The 19,491-nt window shown below is 48.4% G+C and overlaps 1 protein-coding gene across 1 annotated transcript in view; it reads right to left on the bottom strand.

Moving 5' to 3' along the window:
• LIMD1 (LIM domain containing 1) overlaps positions 1 to 19,491 on the bottom strand; it is a 58,656-nt gene that overhangs the window by 19,824 nt on the left and 19,341 nt on the right. The window contains exon 2 of the mRNA XM_079115454.1: positions 12,152 to 12,253. Coding sequence (XP_078971580.1) covers positions 12,152 to 12,253 — 102 coding nt within the window. The remainder of the gene's footprint in view (positions 1 to 12,151; positions 12,254 to 19,491) is intronic.

Below are 19,491 nucleotides of genomic sequence, written 5' to 3' on the forward strand. Positions count from 1 at the left end.
TAATACATAGGAAGCTACCTCCTTCTCCAGTCTCTTCTAAGGGCACCAATCCCACTTCTGAGCCTCCAGCATTGTGAGCGCTTCACCTCCCCAGCCCCATCTCCAAATACCAATACCATCACACTGGGATCTTGGGGGTCACACACTTGAGTTCACTGCAGGGAAGAGGATGCACTCCTTGGTGTTCATAATCAAACCTCATCTCTACTCTGCTCCCTCAAGCTTCCCACTCCCTTCCCACTCCCTTCTTATGGCATCCCCTACTCGGGAGACATTCACCAAGGAGCCAACTGTGGCTACAGCACAGCTATTATAGATAGAATGGAAGGGTCCAGGGGCCAAAAATTAGACCAGTGATTCTCAAACCTCAGCATTCTTCAAAACTACCTGGCGAGTCTATTTCAACATACACTGCTAGACTCTGTTCCCTAAGTTTCTGATTTTAGTAGGTTTGAGGAAGGATCTAAAATTTTGCATAGCTAGTAAGTTCACAGATAATACTGATGGGGCTGGTCCAACACTGTCTACCCTGGGGACCACTGAGTTCAATGACACCTCAGGCCTGTCTCTGAACCAGCATTTCCACTTTATACAATTCATCTTGGTCAAATCAAAGTTCTAAGACCTAGACCAGGCCTAGATAATTAGCTTCCAACCTAAAAATGTGGAACTATTAGAGTTAGATTTTTTTTTTTAATTGTAGTTTCAGAATCATCCTGCTTCCTGAAGAGGAATTCCCCCCCACCAGGGAAAAGCTGGCCATATGCACACTAAGCATGTAGTAAGCAACTAGTCTTTCCCGAGTTCTGTATTACAGAACTGTTCTTTTCCTATTATAACACGGTTTATGAAATATTAACTGATAATCGTACAGAGAATCTACTACAAAAAGACACACACTTTCCACAAATGCAGTGAATGAATATTTTATATTTGCTTTCAGGGAACCTTCAGTCGAAAAGAGAGAAAAGCATCTGATAAAGCCAGTGTAGATTAACAAGGGACACAGCAGCAAGGGTGGCAGAGAGGCCAGCCATCATGGGACAAGTAAAACTGAACTTGCAGTAATTCCCACTATTTCCCCTTCCTTCTGCAGAGAGAAATGAGTTGTAACTTCACCACAAATTTCTGTTCCCAGATAATCTCTCTGACAATTAAAAACGCAAGATTTCCCCAAACACGAGCAGACTTCCTGAAAAAAGGAAGTAAAAATTAGCACAATGCCATCATGTACATTGTATTTTTACTGTCTTGTCCCAACTAATAACTTCTACCTGTGTTACCTAGAGTGGCTGCCAGTCACACGTGGCTATTTACATATGAGTTTAATTAAAAGTTCAGCTCCAGTTCTTGAACTAGCACATTTCAAGTTCTTGATGGCCACTTGGGTCTAGGGCAGCTCTAGAACATTTGCATCATAGCACAAAATTCTACCCCTCTGCTTTTTCCAGAAGAGGTTAACTTTTTTTTTTTTTTTTTTCATGCTAGGTTGAACCCAGGGCCTTGTGCTTGCTAGGCAAGCACTTTGCCAAGTGAGCTATATCCCCAGCCCAGAGGTTAACTCCTAAAAGGTATTGCTAAGAACAAAGCCACAGAGAGAAAGCAACTAACCTGCTTCAGCTCAAATGCAACAGATACCCAGCTTGGATTTCACAGGCTCACCTGGTCTCGGTAAGCCAGGGGATATGGCAGAAAGGTGGAAAGTGGAAATGTTGGCTTGGGGTCCAACCTAGCTTTTGCCTCTTCCCAGAAAGAAGACCTTGACCTGTCACCTAATCCCATCGGGGTCCTTGGCAGAAGGTATGGGAGGCCAGGACAGAACTGGGGATCCCAGTGGGGAACCCAGCAGAGTGCCAGCTCATGTTAAGTATCTGTCTATGGCTGGGGTCCTTAGGGACCTTCAGTTTCCTCAAATGAAAGCTACGTGAGTTAAAAATCCCAACTGCCATCATCTCCCCCTTTGTCCAAATCCTCCATGTCACAATTTCCTTCTCCATTTATTTGTGGTAAAGGGCCTGGTTTGGAGGTTACTTTTAATTTCCATCTCTCAGATTTCCTTATAAAATGAAGTAACACAGAAAAATGAAACACAAAATCCAAGCCTCAATTATGGTCATTATCTAATTCAACTGACACAAAGTCGCCATGACAGATTGTTACAAAATCTCCTAACCATCTTCCACCTCTGTGCTCCTCTCCTGTGGACTGATCTGAGGACCATTCTTTGAGTAGCTGGGCTCCACACTCCACTTAATTCTCTTTTCATTTGCTACCCCCAGGTTGGTTGGTTGGTTGGTTGATTTGTCTTAACAGTTTCACAAATTCATTCTTTTTGTTTTTCATTCCCACTATTCTAGGCCATTATCAGCTAGATCAGGGACAACACCGCAGAGATAAAAACCCAGAGATGTGCTGAGGCTCTCTGAGCACTCAGCAGAGTACTGACTGGCTCATGCATGTGAGGACTAATCAAGGTCAGGGACACACAACTGAAGGATAAGCGAGAACAGTGCCTGGTGTTTGTTCACCAGGGCTGGAGGCAGTGCCGATTCCCACCAGCACCAGAAGTTGAGCAGCAGTGAGCCCCAGCCTGAGCTCTGCTCCGAACCCATCTAACGAACCATAAAGGCAAGAATGGAAAAAGACTACTTCCAAACAACTGCGTCCTGGAACAACACAGATCAGAAGATTTAAAGAACACAAAATATCCCAGACTCGATAAGGTGAAACTTTCAATGTCTGCCATCCAATCAAAGATCACCAGGCAAACCCAGAGGCAGGAAAACAGGACCCATAGTGAAGAGAACAGACCTGGCACAGATATTAGAATGAACAGAGAAGGGAAAATGATTGCTACTGTTACTGATTTTGTTACTATATTCCTATGTCCAAATGTTAAATAGCACCATGGAAGACATTTTAAAATCCCCAACTAAACCAAGAGTTGAGAACTAAAATGTCAGACAGGGAAAAAACCCTGGATGGGATTAATGACAAATTACACACGAGTGAACTATGGGACAACTTCAAGATGCTTATTAAAGGAGTTGCTGGAGTCCCCAAAGCAGAGAGGAGGGAGGAAGTAGCAGAAAACTTTGAAAAAAATAATGGCAAAAAAATATTCCAGAGTTGGTAAGGGTCATAAAGCCACAGATCCAAGAAGCACAATGAATCCCAAGAACAAGAAACATGCAAAGTACACCAAGAGACATCATAACTAAACCTCTCAAATTCAATGATAACGGGACAACTTAAAAGAAGTCAGAAAAAAAAAAAAAAAAAAAAAAAGATGTTACCCATAGAACAATAAAGGTGAAAATGGCAAAGGTTAGGGGTTATAGCGTAGAGGGAGAGCATTTGCATAGTTAGTTTGTGTGAGGACCTCAGTTCAAGCTTCAACACCACCACCAAAAAAAAAAAAAAAAAGCAAAAACAACTGAGAAAAGACAACAAGTGAGAAAAGAGTAAATAATTTATTTTTATTTTAAAAAGTGTTAGCTGCTGAATGGATGAACACAATGTGGTATATTCATACAGTGGAATATTATTTGTCCTGAAAAAGTAATGAAGTATCGATACATGCTACGACATGAACATGCTAACGAAAGCAGTCAGACAGGAAAGATTATGTATTGTATAACTCCATCTGTATGAAATGTCCAGTCTCTGAACTGGACAGTAACCTCATTGCTGTGCTCCAAGACCAGTGTGGACAAAGGGGCAGATGGGCAGGGAAACAAATGGAACCAGAGACCTGTTCGTAGGTGACAGCAGTGATCCAAGCAAGAGACAGAGGGCTTCCCTAAAAGGGAATCCAGGAGCCACCAATGGTGACTGCTGTCAACAGGATCTAAAGCACCAGAAGATGAAGAAGACTATGGAACCACTGGGGAAATGTCATAAGGCACATCTAAGTGGAAGAATCCAGGCATGACCAAAGGCACACCAGGATGAGAGCCAGGCAAAGACGACGTCTGTGTAGGTAGAGCACCCATTTATTTTTGCTTCCTTTTGGTAGAGTTACAGGTGACTGTCTTCTCCCATATGCATTTTTTATAATGTCACTATATTGAAATTGTGATATTTAAAATGCAAAAAAATAAATTCTACCAACAATTTTCTAATAAGTAAACTCTGATTAGAAAAGACTTAGGAATTAGACACTTTACATGTACAGTTCAACATCTACATGTGGCTATTTAAATTAACTGACTAAAATGATATAAAAGGAGCAATTCAGTTCCTCAGTCACACTAGCCACATTTCAATGCTCCAAAGCCACCTGTGGCCAGGGGTTGCTCTCATGGACAGTGTAGGTCTGGAGTTGAGAGGCCAGGGAGCTGGAAGCCCAAAGGAAGGCAGAGGGGCAGGTAGTCAGACCAGCTGCAGGGTCAGGGAAAGTCCCCAGCCTCAGTGTTGACCCTGGGACACTCCACCAGTGAGTCGGCAGTCCTCCATCTCTGCAGGGGGACCCAGGACTCTGTGGTCACAGGCTCCTCATGCCTGGGACTGATGCACAGTAAAGGCTCAGAATGTGGACGTGGAAATTGAGGTGTAGGTCACACCCAAGACACGCTCTGAAGTACAGTTCAGATCCCCTAGGCTGATCATGTGATATACAGGAAGATGCTGATATTGTCTTGCTCTCTGTGACTTCATGGCCTCTGACGGGGCCACCAAGTCTGGCCTCCATCCAGTGCACCCCTGAGATAAACACAAGGGACCCTCTGAAAACCCCGCAAGTCAGTCACCCCTCTGCACACTCACTCCAACCCATGCAGCCCTCTGCCCGGCTCCAGCCCGTTTGGGTTGCTTCCTGACCTCTCCCTCGCCCACTGATTTCCTTTAGCGTCTGCCCACTCTTCCTTTCTCACATTCCAGATCTTCAGCTTTTTCCTTAAACCCAGCTGACTCACTCAGCTCATACAGCAATGTGGAATGGGATGAGAAACACTGGGGCAATTCAATGGCTCAGAAATTCTGAATCAAAGGCCTTAAAAAAGAGAGACCTCCAATCAGAGGAATAGGTTCATTCTCTCCTACGGTGGCATCCCAGTACTGGTACCCCCCGTCCGTTCCAAGTCCCAGGCAATCCCCTGCTCCCAAACCCGAGGGTGGCTGAACACCCAGTCTTTGTGGTCACACAGCTCTGAGGCAAACCTGAGAGGCCAAGGAGGATCGCATGCCCCGTGCCGGGTTCGTTCCTCCAGCTCTTGCTCTTTCTGAGCAAAGATCATTTTAGTAGAGCGGATTTGAGCGAGGGCTCTGGATCCACACAGTCAAGTGCCGACCACACCAAGAGCAATATAACCAAAACCAAGGAAATTAACTCTCTTAGCCACCAACCGCCGGACTGCAAAAGGAGGGTAAAAATCATGCTGACCTGACTGGATTGTGACAAGGACTCGGTGGGCAGCTGGGGGTGAAGGGTGATGAGGCACTGGGCCCACAGCAAACTGGAAAGTTCACTTATAAATATGGCAGCGCAGCTGTGGCTGTGGCTCAGTGGCAGAGCGCTCGCCTAGCATGTGTGAGGCCCGGGGTTCCATCCTCAGCACCACATAAATATAAAATAAAGGTATTGTATCCACCTACAACCAAAAAAGAAAAAATATATATATATGGCAATGACTGCCTGCAACAGGCCGGCCATGACGGGTTGGCTGAAGCTCAGCCAAGCCCCAAGGTATGAGCCTTTCCCAAGGCGGGGCTGACGAGGTCATTTCGAGTCAATGGAATGGTAAAGGACTTCAGAGGCAGCATTTAGACTTTGTAAGAAAAGCAAAATAGCTGACAAGAGCTTTCCTACAGTTCAGAGGTGAACTTACTGGTGGGTCGAGGTGTGTATTTATTCACTGACAACCTCCGACCCACGGGGCGGGCTGCGTTCTGTTGTCCTGCTAACCCCAGGTAACAACGTGGCGTCCTGTGAGCGTTCATGCAGCCTTCTCCTAACTCAGGGCTCGCCTCCCCCCATGGGGTGCGCCTTCTTTAGGAGGCAGGCATCTGGTTTCCGGAAGGCGAGATAAGCAGTGGCGTGGATTCTCAGGGAGGTAGGGCAGGCGCGTCACAGCGCGCCTTCTCACCCAGGGATACACACGATGGACGACTCCACTGAAGTTAACCTCTGCTGGCCTCGCTGTGCATGCCAGCGCTGTCCCCTGAGTGGACCTGCTCCAGCCTCCTGTGGCTCTCCTCATTCCTCGGAACCAAACTCCCATCCCGAGACCTGAGCACCCCAAGTTCCATGGGCTCCTGGAGGAGAGTATGTGGGCTGAGCTGCTTGACATTTTCCAGTTTTTTCAGCTGAAAATTAATAGCGACTGTGAACACAACGTGGCCCACGCACGGGTTTCACCTTGACTGAGACAGAATGTGGCTGCTACAAAAATGAATAAATGCATTCCACTGTCAAGTACGATAAATTAGGACAAATAAAAACATTTTTTTTTAAATCCCATCTTTTGGACCTAAACCTGCCTGGGATGGGAATGCAAGGCCCCTGCTTTCTCCTCACCAGTCTGTTCTAGTAGGCACCCAGGAGAATTCCACCTGACCCCTCAAGTCAGCACACTCTTCCCTCTCATTCCACCTCTCAGGAGCTAGACAGGCGTCAGCTTCTCCTCAGACAGCCACTCCACACACAGCGTGCATGGCCACTGGACCCCCTCCAGGGCGTGCCCATGGCTGCTGGAGAGCAACCAGCCAGGAGCAGGGCCACCTCAAGGAGGCACGGCCTGAGCCTGAGAAGGGAGACCACAGCACACATCTCCATGGCAACCACACTCAAGGCCCAAGAAAGAAGAAAAGAAAACTTTAGCAAACCACAGAGACGCCCACACATTGCTTCCCGAGAGAGTACTTCTGGAACACCAAGGAAACATCCAGGGAGGGGGCGGATGCACACAGACACTCCCTCTGGCTATGTGTAATTATGCGCAAACCCAAAACAGGCTAAAGGCTCAGGGACAACCCATGTAACTGGTGACGTGATCACCAGAAATATAACGCTAAGTCAGAAAGGATACAGTGTTTCTATACCATCATCACAACTCTAAAAAGTATGGATAAATTTGAACAAAAATGGGTAGGGAGGCCCAGCAAGGTGTCACATGCCTGTAATCCCAGCGGCTAGAGCCGCTGAGGCAGGAGAATCACGAGTTCCAAGTCAGCCTCTGCAATTTAGCGGCTCAGGGAGCCCCTGTCTCTAAATAAAATATAAAATAGGGCTGGGGATGTGGCTCAGTGGTCGAGTGCCCATCCCCCCCCAAAAAAAAAATGGGTAGGGAAAACTGAAGAGAAAGCCGCTGCGCTACAATGCCAACACAACAGGTTTCTGCCTTAAAATTTCCCTTTGTGGTTTTCGTGTGGTTTGCACGGCTCAAAGCGAACTCATCAGAGGGTGGGGAAAGGTGCTCATCTGTGCAGCGAACCCACCTTGGTGCCTGGGAGAACCTGTATGCACCCACGTAAGCAATGGCTCGCTGAGTCCTGGCAGAACACCACGGAGCCTCCCAGGACACAAGAGGATGCGAGCGGGAGCCTTCCACTAGCCTCTCATCTCGTCCCCGTCTGGTGGGGGACGGGCTTTCTGCCCTACCCACGGGACAGAGCTGTGGCTCTGAAAGCACTCGGCTACTGTTTCTCAGCATCCCACAATTTGTGCCGCAGTCACCCAGCCTCTCTGATTTGTATCATTCTTTCAGTGTCTGGGACAAGGACCCGGGATGCTGGCGCCTCTGGCCCATTCTTCTTTCTGTTGTATATGTCTTGGTGCATTTTCTGTTGCTATAATTGAAGAGCACAGACTGAGTTTATAAAGAATAGAGGTTTATTCAGCTGACAGTTCTGGAGGTCTGGGGGTGACGGTTCTTATCTGATGAGGTCCTTCTCGGTAATGGGGGCTCTGCGCAGTACCAAGGCAGAGCAAGGCATCTCGTGGTGAGATGGAACGAGCATGTATCAGCGCAGGTCTCCCCTACCAATGCAAAGCCACTAATGCAATCACAGGGGCTTCACCCTCATGACCTCATCTAATCCTAGTTACATCCCAACAACATATGACTTAGGGGATTAAGTTCCAACATGAGTTTTAGAGGAGACAAACACCCCAACCATAGTACTCCATACGCTGAACCTACAAGAGCATTGCTGTACCCTTACCAGTCAAACCAGTGAGACTTTGGCCTGCCTTTTTAATGTGTGTGAGCTTGACAGTATCCCAAGATTATGTTTTAAATGTGTATCAACAAAATCCAAGAAATGTCTGTTCATACCTACAGATATATACGGCACACACATATGGCCATAACCCAGCTTTAAATACCATAAAGAGGGGCTCAGTTACAGTGTGTTTGCGTAGCCTGCATCAGGTCCTGGGTTCAATCCCCACCACCACAAGGAAAAAAAATTAAGGATAAACAGCATATATGTGGTAGAGTTTTTCTCAGTGGGGAGGGTTGTTTGGTTTTCTTTGTGGGGTGTGGCTGAGGAATTAACCCAGAGCCTCGTGTTTGCTAAGGATCCACTGTACCACTGCGCTATACTTGCAGACCTATGTGAGGCTTTAACCTAGATTATTTTTTAGTTTAAAATGGATAAATAGAAAACATATAGTGGGCTGGGAATGTAGCTCAGTGGTAGAGCAGTTGCCCAGTATGCACTAGTGCCCTGGGTTTGATCCCCAGCACCCAAACAAACAAAAAACACACACACATATATTCTGAAATATACTAATCAGGCTCTATTATCGAAATATCATAAAGAACAAAGAAAAAAATCTTCCTTTGCTTGACTAAGAAAACAAACAGAGAACCAGAAAAATGGGGACATATAAGGCAGGAGCCCTGGTTGCTGGTGCCTGTTCTGCTGCCAGGTTTTGGACCTTGAAAACTACCCTTTTCTTCTTTGGGCTGGGAATTGAACCCAGGAGTGCTTTACCACTCAGCCACACCTCCAGGAATTTCTGAGACAAAATCTTGCTAAATTGCTGAAGCTGGCCTTGAACTTGGGATCCTCCTGCCGCAGCTTCCTGAGTGGCTGGGATGACAGGCATGTGCCACCATTCCTGGCTCTTTGAAAACTTCTCTCCACTCTCCGCCCCATTTTCTCTTCTAAGAACGGGGTAGACTGGACGCCCCCCGCCCCTCGGGGTGCCGTCGCCATGATGCTGAGGCTCACTGAAACACGCTAGAGGACCTGCAGGGCCGGAACACAGCACCAGGCAACTCCCGCCTCTGCTGAAAGCCACGTTAAAGGACAGCAATAAGTCAAGTGAGCAAAGGCACATGACTTCAAGTGCTCAAAAGACATCGCTCTGACACAAGCCTGGCCCCCCAACATGCCAGCTGCTGCACACACTGGAGAGGCCAGGAGACACAGCAGGAGTGTCTGCAGGCCCCGTGGCACCCCGCACAGCTCCTTCAGCAGCTCTGTTCTAGGGCCCATGCGCTGACACCAGGGCAGGACAACACCAACAAGCAAGAAGAACGTGCCAGATTCAGAAGCCAAGGTTTCTTCCTGCAAGAGGAGGAACCTGAGTGAGGTCCTCAGGCTGGACAGATATTAAATACACAAAATGAATGAGAAGAGACTGCAGGGAACAGTGTGGCCACAGGTGTGGAAGTGGGAAAGAGAAATCCAGTTGGACTGTGATAGGAAGCAGGAAGTGATAAGATGGGGACAGACTACCAACAGAGGCCTTAGATGCTAGAGCAAGAAAACCCACACCACCTCTGTCATTAAGTCTGTGCTGGCCACCATTTGAAACAACATAAACCCACTCCAGTAAAGAACCCAGGACTATTCAAGCAGCCACAGGTGGAGCCAGCTGACTCACCAGCAATGGTGATCCCTAAAATCTGTATGTCGGAAGCCCAACCTCCAACACAATGGGTTTGGAGGTGGGGCGTTTGGGGGTGGTGTCCTCATGAATGGAACTAGCGCCCTTATGAGAGGCCCGGGAGAGCTCAGTTTTCCCTTTTATGAGCATCCAGAGAGATGACCATCTAGGAACCAGGAAAAAACACCCTCCCCAGACACCAGACCAGCTTGTACCCCAATAATGGACTTTGCAGCTTCCAGAAACCACCATAAATAAATGTCTGTTTATAAGTCACTCAGTCTAAGATACTTTGGGGTTACAGCAGCCCTGAAACACTGAGACACTCATCAGTAGGCTTTTCTCCCCACAGAGAAAATAGTAACTAGTTCAAATAGTAACTAGTTCAAATAGTAACTGCTTGAGGTGAAAAACAACCTCTACTTCATATTTATTTGCTTCCTCCAGGTAAACAGAGGAAATATTGATAAACTGCTGTGGAAATCAAAGGTCAAAGATAATTGGGGGAGGGGAGGTAATGGAATTTAACCCAGGGGTGCTTAACTGCCAAGCCACATCCTCAGCCCTTTTCAGTTTGAGATAGGGTCTCGCTAAATTGCCTAGGCCTTTGCTGAGGCTGGCCTTGAACTTGCAATCCTCCTGTCTCAGCTTCCTGAGTTGCTGGGATTACAGGTGTGCACCACAGCACCTGACCAGAGATCATTTTAAAGGACTATCTGGTCACAATCCCCATCCAGGTAAACCACAAACACATGTCAAAGATTTTTTATTTAACTCATGTCAACTCACACTGCAACTGGGAGAATGCAAAGAACCACACGTACAGGCCATCAGGAAGGCTGAAATCAATTTGATTACTAGATGCAAAACTGGCCAATCTCCACAAAGCAACCATGATCACCATCGAACAGTCTGCGCTGCAGTGAACAAGTCGTGGGCATCACCACGAGCATCCCCCCAGGGACAGTGTCACGGAGTTCAAAGACCAAGAGAATCAAAGACCACATGACTCCTAGGTGTCCACTAAGGACACACAGATTTCCATCTCAAAAATCTCTTCCAACTTCTCCCTACAAAGGTGAGCACTGATCAGCAACATAACCGTGAACTCTCGGGCACATGTTCTGGGGAATCCGCAGTTAGGACTCAAGTGCAAGGGGAGAACTCTGAGCTTCTTCCTGGGCCATCAGGGCTCAGCAGGTCAGGGGGCGGGTCTGCACACCAGGCAGCTCTGCATGCGAATCAGGTCATTTCACAAACAAGCCACCAGCAGGTTCTTTCCTTCCCTTGCCAGGAGGTTTTGAAATGAGGTGCCGGGTACTAATCCGTGCACTCAACCCAAACCACCCCACGGAGGGTCCTGAGAGTTTCGAAAAAAGGCACTTGCCCCTGTCTAGGAGTTCCACCTCTACAGCTTCTGATTCTGCTGGTCAGGGTGGGGCTCACTGGCTTTTAAATCTCCCCAGGTAATTCTAATGAGCTGCCCGCATGGAGCTCCACCAGGCCAAACTGTAACAAAGACCCCTTCATCCTTGACATTCTGTGGCTTTGGTGTAATGGGTCTTTTTCACTGAGAGCTGCTAATCCCAGTATACAACTGGAAAATATCACCAGGACATTTTCCTAAAATGCTCCTCAAAATTAACCTTTGGTGGAACTCAGAAAATAAGCATAATTCATGACTTGGTCAGACTTGGCACCCATCCTACATGATGGTCTTCCACTGGGGCAGCTGCTGTTAAATGATCCATCTCCTGATTTCCACTTTAACCATAATGCATGTGCTGGACTATACAGAAAGACACCCACCGGTGTGTGCTAATGAGCAACCACTACACAGGTGGTATACATGCACACACAGACACCCACACACCTCACACTCATTCAGCAGCTTCTCAGTCAAGGACTGGGGTCAAAGAGTTACAAACCAGCCTGCCTCACATTGAGCTGAGTGACTCATCAATGGCCTTCTAGTTGAGTGGTCCAGACCGTGGGAGAGAGAACTGACCATAGGGTAGACCCAGCATTGCCTTCGCTCCATTCTCCTCAGGCCTCTCCCTGTTGTCAGGGACCGCTTTGGATCCACGCCACTTATCACCACAGTCACAGGCAATCTTGAGTAGTTCCCATGAGTCCTTACCCTATCACGCTTGTGCTGGCGGTAAGAATCCAGCTCTCAAGGACACTTTTGGCTAGGGATGCGGCTCAGCGGTAGAGCGCTGGCACAGCATGCGTGAGGCTCATGTCCCTCCCTCTCCCCACTTCCTCAGTCCCGTGGTCCTCCTGCACCACCACACAACCCACACTTACTGCAAGCCGCACAGGTGAAGCAGGCATCGTGGTAGAGGTTCCCCATAGCCTGGCAGGCCTGGCCAGCCCCAAACACCCCTTTGCTGCATTTCACACAGGCTCCTGCAGGCAAGAACACACCAGTGAGTCAGGAGGGGACCAAGTCATCAACAGACAATGAGTAAAGCGAGATGCCATCCCTGCCCCAGCAAACCAGCCCGTCACCATCAATGTCTTTTCTGTCAATTCTCTGGCCCTTCTGATGGTCAGTCCCTTTGAATGCAGAAAACAGCCCCCAGGCTGGACTTCAGGCCCCACACTGTCCTCCACAGTCACGTTCATATTCAGAATACCCACTCCCCTGCCCAGAGCTCTGAAAGGCTCCTACCATTTATATGACTGCCCCTTTCACCCATCCACAGGAGGAACACGTGAACAGGACCGGCCTCAAGACCGCTGGCCGAAAAGGAGACGTGAGACAGAGCTCATGGGTCAGCGTAAACTGCTGGCCCAGACGCACCCTGTCCAGCAACGCTCTCTTCCGTTCGCCTTTATCCGAGACTCAAGACCTGCTCCCTCCCATTCTCTGTGCTTGAGTTTGATCCCTCGGGCTGCTGGCATCCTTTCTCACCACTCTGACCACTGAGCACAGACACAAAGCAAGGAAGGAAGCCACCTGTGTCCAAACTGTCAGTCACGGAGTGAGGAAGATCCCATATGCAGCCAAGTCAGTAGGAAAATGTCTCATCTGTGTTGTGTGTAGCAAATGAGTAGAAGAGTCCTTTGTAAATACAAAAGGTAGGAAAAAACCCAGAAATCCCAGTATCACGTTCTAGGAAAGAATGTCCTCACCGTGGGCCAGACCCTGGGCTGGGAGTTTTCAATCTCTGAAGGAGTCGCTACCATCGCCCCTCAACAACCCACATTCTAGGAAAGTCCGGCAGCTGGCAGGTTTGAGAGGTGGAATTTGAGCACAGGTTCTCACTCCAAAGTCCTGCTACCCCGTGTGGCTGCTCATACCACACACAGGGGTCCCTTCACAAAGTGAGGGAGCTCCTTCCTCACCCTCCAACATACAACCTGCTCAGGGGCTCAAGCCCAAGGCCAGCCCTTCCCTGAATCTCCTCTCGCCCACCTGGCCTGCCCCCCATTCTGCCTTGCTTTCCCATCCAAGGCCAGGTGCCTGGGACCTCAACCATAAGGCCTCTCCCACGAGGACGGGTGGCCCACAGTCCCTCCCGCCAAGGACACTGCTGCTGAGTGCCTTCCAACTGCCCCGGAGAGTCAGGACAGCAATCCTTCACCCACAAACACTCCTCCATCCCTTGCAGCCAGGCTCTCTGCAGACGCTGCCAAGAGGATGAGACGGTACTCTGGCCCCACCGTGGGGGAAACCAGCCTCTGCCACCGCAGATGGGTGGGGTGCCCAGCCTCACCCAAATCCTGCACTGAGGCTAAGTGGCCCAGGCTGACAAAAGGCTAAGGTTCCTCAAGAAGAGAAAAAGCAAGCTACTAGCTTCCCTCTGCGTTCACACAGCTCTTGGGCCATCAGATTTACAGACATGCTCAGCAGAGGAGAGTAAGAAAATGCCATCACCTGTTACTGAAAAAAATCCATGCTCAAAAGCCAGGAGGAAAGTGGGGGGCCCCAGGGAGTAAACTTTTAGGAGAGAGCCGGGGTGGTACACATCAGCAGCTCAGGAGGTTGAGGCTGGAGGATCCCAAGTTCGAGGCCCAACTGGGCAAGTTAGTGAGACTTGGTCTCAAAATAAAAAAAATCAAAAGAGCTGGGTGGGGGTGGAGGTAGCTCAGGGGTAGAGCACCACTGGGTTCAATGCCCGCAGCCACCAAGAAAAGAAAAAAGGAAAAAAAAAAAAATGTCAAGAGGCACAAGGAAGAGAAGGACACTTTCCCCTGCAATTTGAGTTGCTGCCCTTTAATTCATTCTCTTAACTGCAGCTAGAGTGATCTTTTTTCAAAAACAGCTTTAATGAAGTGTGTCACACGATAAACTGCACACATTTAAAGCGTGCAATCTGGTAAGTTTTGACATTTGCACGCACCTGTGAAATCACCACAATGAAGACGGTAAACATGCCCAGCCCAGACTTCTCCTGCCTTTTGCAAGCCGAAGCTCCTTCCTCTCCTGTCCCCAGGCAACCACGGCTCCCCTCTGTCATCACAGATTACTTTGTGTTTATGTAAGTGGAATCTGGAGCATGTACTCCTCTTCATCTGGTTTCTTTCACTAGGCATAATTATTTTGAGATACAGCCATGTTCTTTTCTTAATCAATAGTTTATCCCTTCTTATTGCCACACCGTATTGGACTGTAAGGATGCCACACACTTTATTTATCCATTCACCTCGTGATGTGCATATGAGATGTTCCCATTTGGGGCTATTACAAATAAAGCTGCCATCAATATTTACACACAATTGCTTGCATGGACGTACATTTCCTCTTCTCTGGAGTAAAGACCTAAGAATGGCTCAATCCTATGGCTGGTATATATCTAACTTTCCAAGAAAGTACCCAGCTATTTTCTGAAAAGGTTCAACTATTTTACTTCCACTGGCAGTTTATTAGTATTCCAATTTCTTCACATCTTCCAGCTCCTGGTGTAGACAGTCTTTATTTAATAAGTACTCAGTGAGATTTTAATTTGCATTTCTCTAATAACTATGTTGTGCGAGGACATTTTTTCAAGTGTTTATTTGCCACCCTCAACCTATGTGTGTGTGTGTGTGTGTGTGCAATGCACACGCACATGCGTGTGGTACTGGGGATTAAACCAGAGGTCCTCTACTACTGAGCCATACCCCCAGCCCTTTTTGACACAGGGGTCTCACCAACTTGCTGTGGCTGGCCTTGAACCTGTGATCCTCCTGCCTCGGCCTGCCATCCTGTATCTTCAGTGAAGTATCCATTCAAATCTTTTGCCAGGTATGGTGGTGCACACCTGTAACCCCAGCACTTGGGAGGCTGAAGAGGGAGGGACCACAAATTTGAGGTGAGCCCAGCCAACTTATAAAATAAAAAGGGCTTGAGATGTAGCTCAGGAGTAAAGCACCTCTGGGTTTGATCCCCAGTAACTAACGCACACACATACACAAAATCTTTTGTCCCTTTTGTTCTTGCCGTTGAGCTATGAGCATTCCTTATATATTCTGGATAAAAAACTGCTTTATCGATATTGCTCGAGCTACAAACTCTGCTGTGGTCTTCCCAGACTCTCGGCTCCATTTCAACTCAGGGGGGTCTGCCAGCTCTGCCTCCCCTCTCCCACTGCCAAGGCCTGAAGTTCCCTCAAGGGTACGGCAGGGCCTCAGCTCTTTTGCTTCCTGTCTCTCGGGAGTCACTGTCCTTCCTTCCCTGATGTCTTGTCACACTATTTTATCCTTGTGCCTGTATTTATTTCTTCTATTTTAGGTTGTTTTGGGTCAGGGGGTTAATCCAGCCCCCATCATTCCATCCACAGAATGGGCATTTATTAAACACCCTACTCGCCAAACACTGTGATAGACAACTTAGCTTCTTCATGGAATAACAATCCGACCAAAGAGAAATCATGGCTTTGCAGATGATGAAAGTGAAGTTTCAAGAAGAAGCAGGAAGCCCAAAGTCAGGCTCACTCTTCATCTGTGCCCTTTCCAGTTCCCTTTCCTACACTTACAAGGGCTGAAGGGAGTCAAGAGGAAGGAAGGTCAAGACACTCTGCTCATCCTCAAACTTAGCGTCCTCAGGTTCTGGGGCACCGGGGAAACCACAGGCCAGCTCACCAGCAGGAGCAAAGCCCCTTCTTGGCAGTGGCTTCCAGATGGAGGCAGCCTATCCTTCTCCCCACAGAGAGGTGGCCCTGGGGGTCCTGGGCACAGAGGGGCCCCAGAAGAAAGGGTTTGTGTTCCCAGGCCTCTGCTTCCTGGGACCACCCGAGGAGCTGGGGAACTGGTGGGGTTGTGAAAAATCATTATAAATCAATGGATGGGGTGGGGACTCTTTTAATATGACATTTAGCATTTTGATTTCTTCCTTTCTGCATTTTTTAACATAGAATTTACTTTTAGAGCAGATAATAGTAAACTGAGCACAAAGTATAGATTTCCTATATTCCCCCCTGCCCCAATATAGGCACAGCCTCCCCCACCCACCAAACGCAACCCCCCCAGAGTAGCATCTGTCACAACTATGAGTTCTCACTGACAACGTCACTATCACCTGGAGGCCACAGTTTACACTGGGGCAGGCTCTTGGTGTCCTATGGACTCCGACAAATGCGTAATGACATGTATCCACCATTCAAACCTCATATACAGTAAGTTCACAGTCCTAAAACTCCTCTGCGCTTCTCCAATCATCCCTCCCTTCCCCGTAACCCCTGAAATCAATAATCTTCGCACTGCCTCCACAGTTTTGCCATTTCTAGAATGTCATATCGTTGGGATTTACAGTACAACAGCCTTTTCAGATTGGCTTGTTTTACTTAGTAATATGCATTTAAGGTCCCTCTCTGCCTTTTCATGGCTTGGTAGCTCATTTTTTAAGGCTGAATGCTATTCCACTGTCTAGACAGATGCATTTCTACTGATGGGCATCTTAGTTGTTTCCAAGTTTGGGCAATTATGAATAAGGCTGCTGTAAACATCGATGTGCAAGTTTCTGTGTGAATGCAAATTTTCAGCCCGTTTGACCAAATGCCAAGGGGCGTGATTGCTGGACCATACGGTAAAAATATGTTTAGTTTTGTAAGAAGCTACCAAACGATCATTTGAAGAGTTGTACAGAATTCTTTCAAGAATCATAATATTCCCACAGAAAGGGTGAGGACTAGGGACAGTTTCCTTTTTAAAAGATGTATATAACAAGAGACAATGAACCACCAAGGACTATTCAAGCACTAACACCTGCCTGTCTTTTGTAGCTCATGATTTTCTGCAGGGAGGGCTAGCAGAATCCATCTCCTCCCACCTATCAAAAACAAAACAAAACCCCTGCAAAGGGCAGGGGTCTGCTGTATGTTTAGTGTCCCCATAAACAGAAGAAAAGTGAGTGTCCCACACATAGTAGACACCAGGTAAGCACCAAATGCATTCAAAACCCAGATTCAGTGGCACGTGCCTGTAACCCCAACTACTCAGGAGGCTGAAGCAGGAGGATCACAGCTCAAGGCCACGGGCAACTCAGTGAGACCCCATCTCAAAATAAAAAGGGCTGGGGATGTTGCTCAGTAATAGAGCGCTCCTGGTTTCAACCTCTAGTACTGATGGGGAAAAAAAGAAAAAATTGTCAAGAGTCGGGGGGAAGATGCTCTAGGTTGAGAGAAAAGCCACACAGCGAGGAAGCCAGAGGCCTGTGCCACACTCTGGGCTGTTGATGTGGCAGCAATGACCCTGAGGCACTGGCGGTGAAGGGAAGAAGCTCTGAGCCAGTGTAGGGGTGGAGAGGCGGGGGCCAGAGAAGACACTAGCCGCCTAGGAAAGCAGGCAGGACTTATAAGGGGCTGCAAGGTTTTCTAGGGCCAAAGTTCCCCCACCCCCAGGGGCTCCGAGACTGGCCCTGACTGAGGTGGCCCAGGCCTGCTGGGGCCACTCCCAAGCAGAACCTCCCCAGAAGGCAGGGATCCTAGTCACTCTCAATTTGCCCCTCCCCTGTTGAATGACTCTCATCTGGGAGGTCACGGTGGGCCAGGTCCTCAGGCAGTTGTTTGGAGCTTTATAAGCATGGTCTTCCACGTGTGGGAAGAGAAAAACTGGGTATCCAGTACAAAAGCTACCAACACGGTGACTTATTATAATGTAATGTCCTTTAAGAGGCCAGAGCAATGCAACAGGCCTTCTGCTAAGAACTTTCCATTCACCAAAGGTAAACAAAAAGTTCTCCCACGAAGGGCACTCGACTTTTTATCATGGTTCTGTACTGACGGCACTGGTGACCTGTAAACCAGACTGGTCTCTCTGTGCACAGGAGTGGTTTTCAAGCTGTTTTAATGGATAGAAACTTTTCTCAAAAAAAGTTGTGGAGGGCTGGGGCGATAGCTCAGTTGGTAAAGCGCTTGCCTTATAAGCACAGGACCTGGGTTCGATCCCAGCACTGCAAAAAAGAAAAAAAAAGTTGTGGAACCTCAAAAATACATATCAGACCAAAGGGAAGCAACTTGGTCGAGGGTGGCACAGAGCCCGCTCTGCCTCCTGGAACAGCCGGGCCCTGCAGCGGTTCAGGGAGATGACTGAGAACAAGTGACACAGCATGAGGGATCCAAACGCACTGGCCGGGGTGGTGTTCCCCATGAAACAAATTACGCCAAACTGGTCTTCAATTACCTCTCACACCCAAAGTCAAAAAATAAATGTGGCGTCTGCCCACAGCCTCTGACCTTTCCCTCACAAAGGCAGGATCCACTAGCAGGGAGGCCCAGAGAAGCCTTCACATTCAGCTGGAGCAGATGTCCTGCCTCCCTCCTGCCCTCAGCCAGCCTGAGGACCCTGGAGACCAGAGGCCCTCCTTCAATTGACATCCAACCTGGAGGGTGACCTGGTCAGCCTCTCCTGTTGTGATGAAAAGGTTTTAAATAAAAAGGCACCATTGTGCCAGCCAATGAGAGTGGCTCTGCGTCCCACGGTACCTCTTGGTGAGGAAGGTGCTCCCCACCATCCAACACCACGTGTGATCATGAAGCCATGAGCCACCTGCTGTGTCTAAAGGAGGCTGGGGTAAGGTCACTGCATCCAGACAAGGTTCGGGGAGGGGAAGAAGGCAGACCTGCCTGGAGTCTATCTGGAAGGTTAGCTGGAGCCCGAGTTGTACAAGGCTCTTCCTTAGTTGAAGCTTGCAGTCTTGCATCCAGAGAGCCCTGGGCATCAGCAGGTTCTGGAAGCGGGGCCAAGCCTTGGGGGAAAGGCCAGACCAATGACCCCAGTGATGGCAGGGCACAGTGGTGCACACCTGCAATTCCACTGATTCAGGAGGCTGAGGCAGGAGGATTGCAAGTTCAAGGTCAGCCTGGGCAACTTAGCAAGACTATGTCTCAAAATAAAATACAAAGGGCTGGGACTACGGCTCAGTGATAGAGTACCCCTGGGTTCAACACCCTTCCTCAAAAATAGAATGATCCCAGAAAGTCCTCCCCCGCCACCCTGTAAATTCACAACATATCCCCCAAGACAGCTGGTTCTGGGCCTCTGATGTACTGAGCAGACTGCTACTTCTCCAGCCTGCTGTGCAGAGTTGAGGCACCATCGCCCAACAGGACCTCCAGAAGTAGGTGCAGGGCAAGCTCCTAGGCTGATCTGAATGTGCAAACATGATTGAGAACCACAGACTCAGACAATGCAAAGCATGGCACCACATCCCCCTGGCAGCC

The sequence above is a fragment of the Sciurus vulgaris genome (genome assembly GCF_902686455.1).
Source record: "Sciurus vulgaris genome assembly, chromosome: 16".
In the NCBI taxonomy this organism is placed as follows: Eukaryota; Metazoa; Chordata; class Mammalia; order Rodentia; family Sciuridae; genus Sciurus; species Sciurus vulgaris.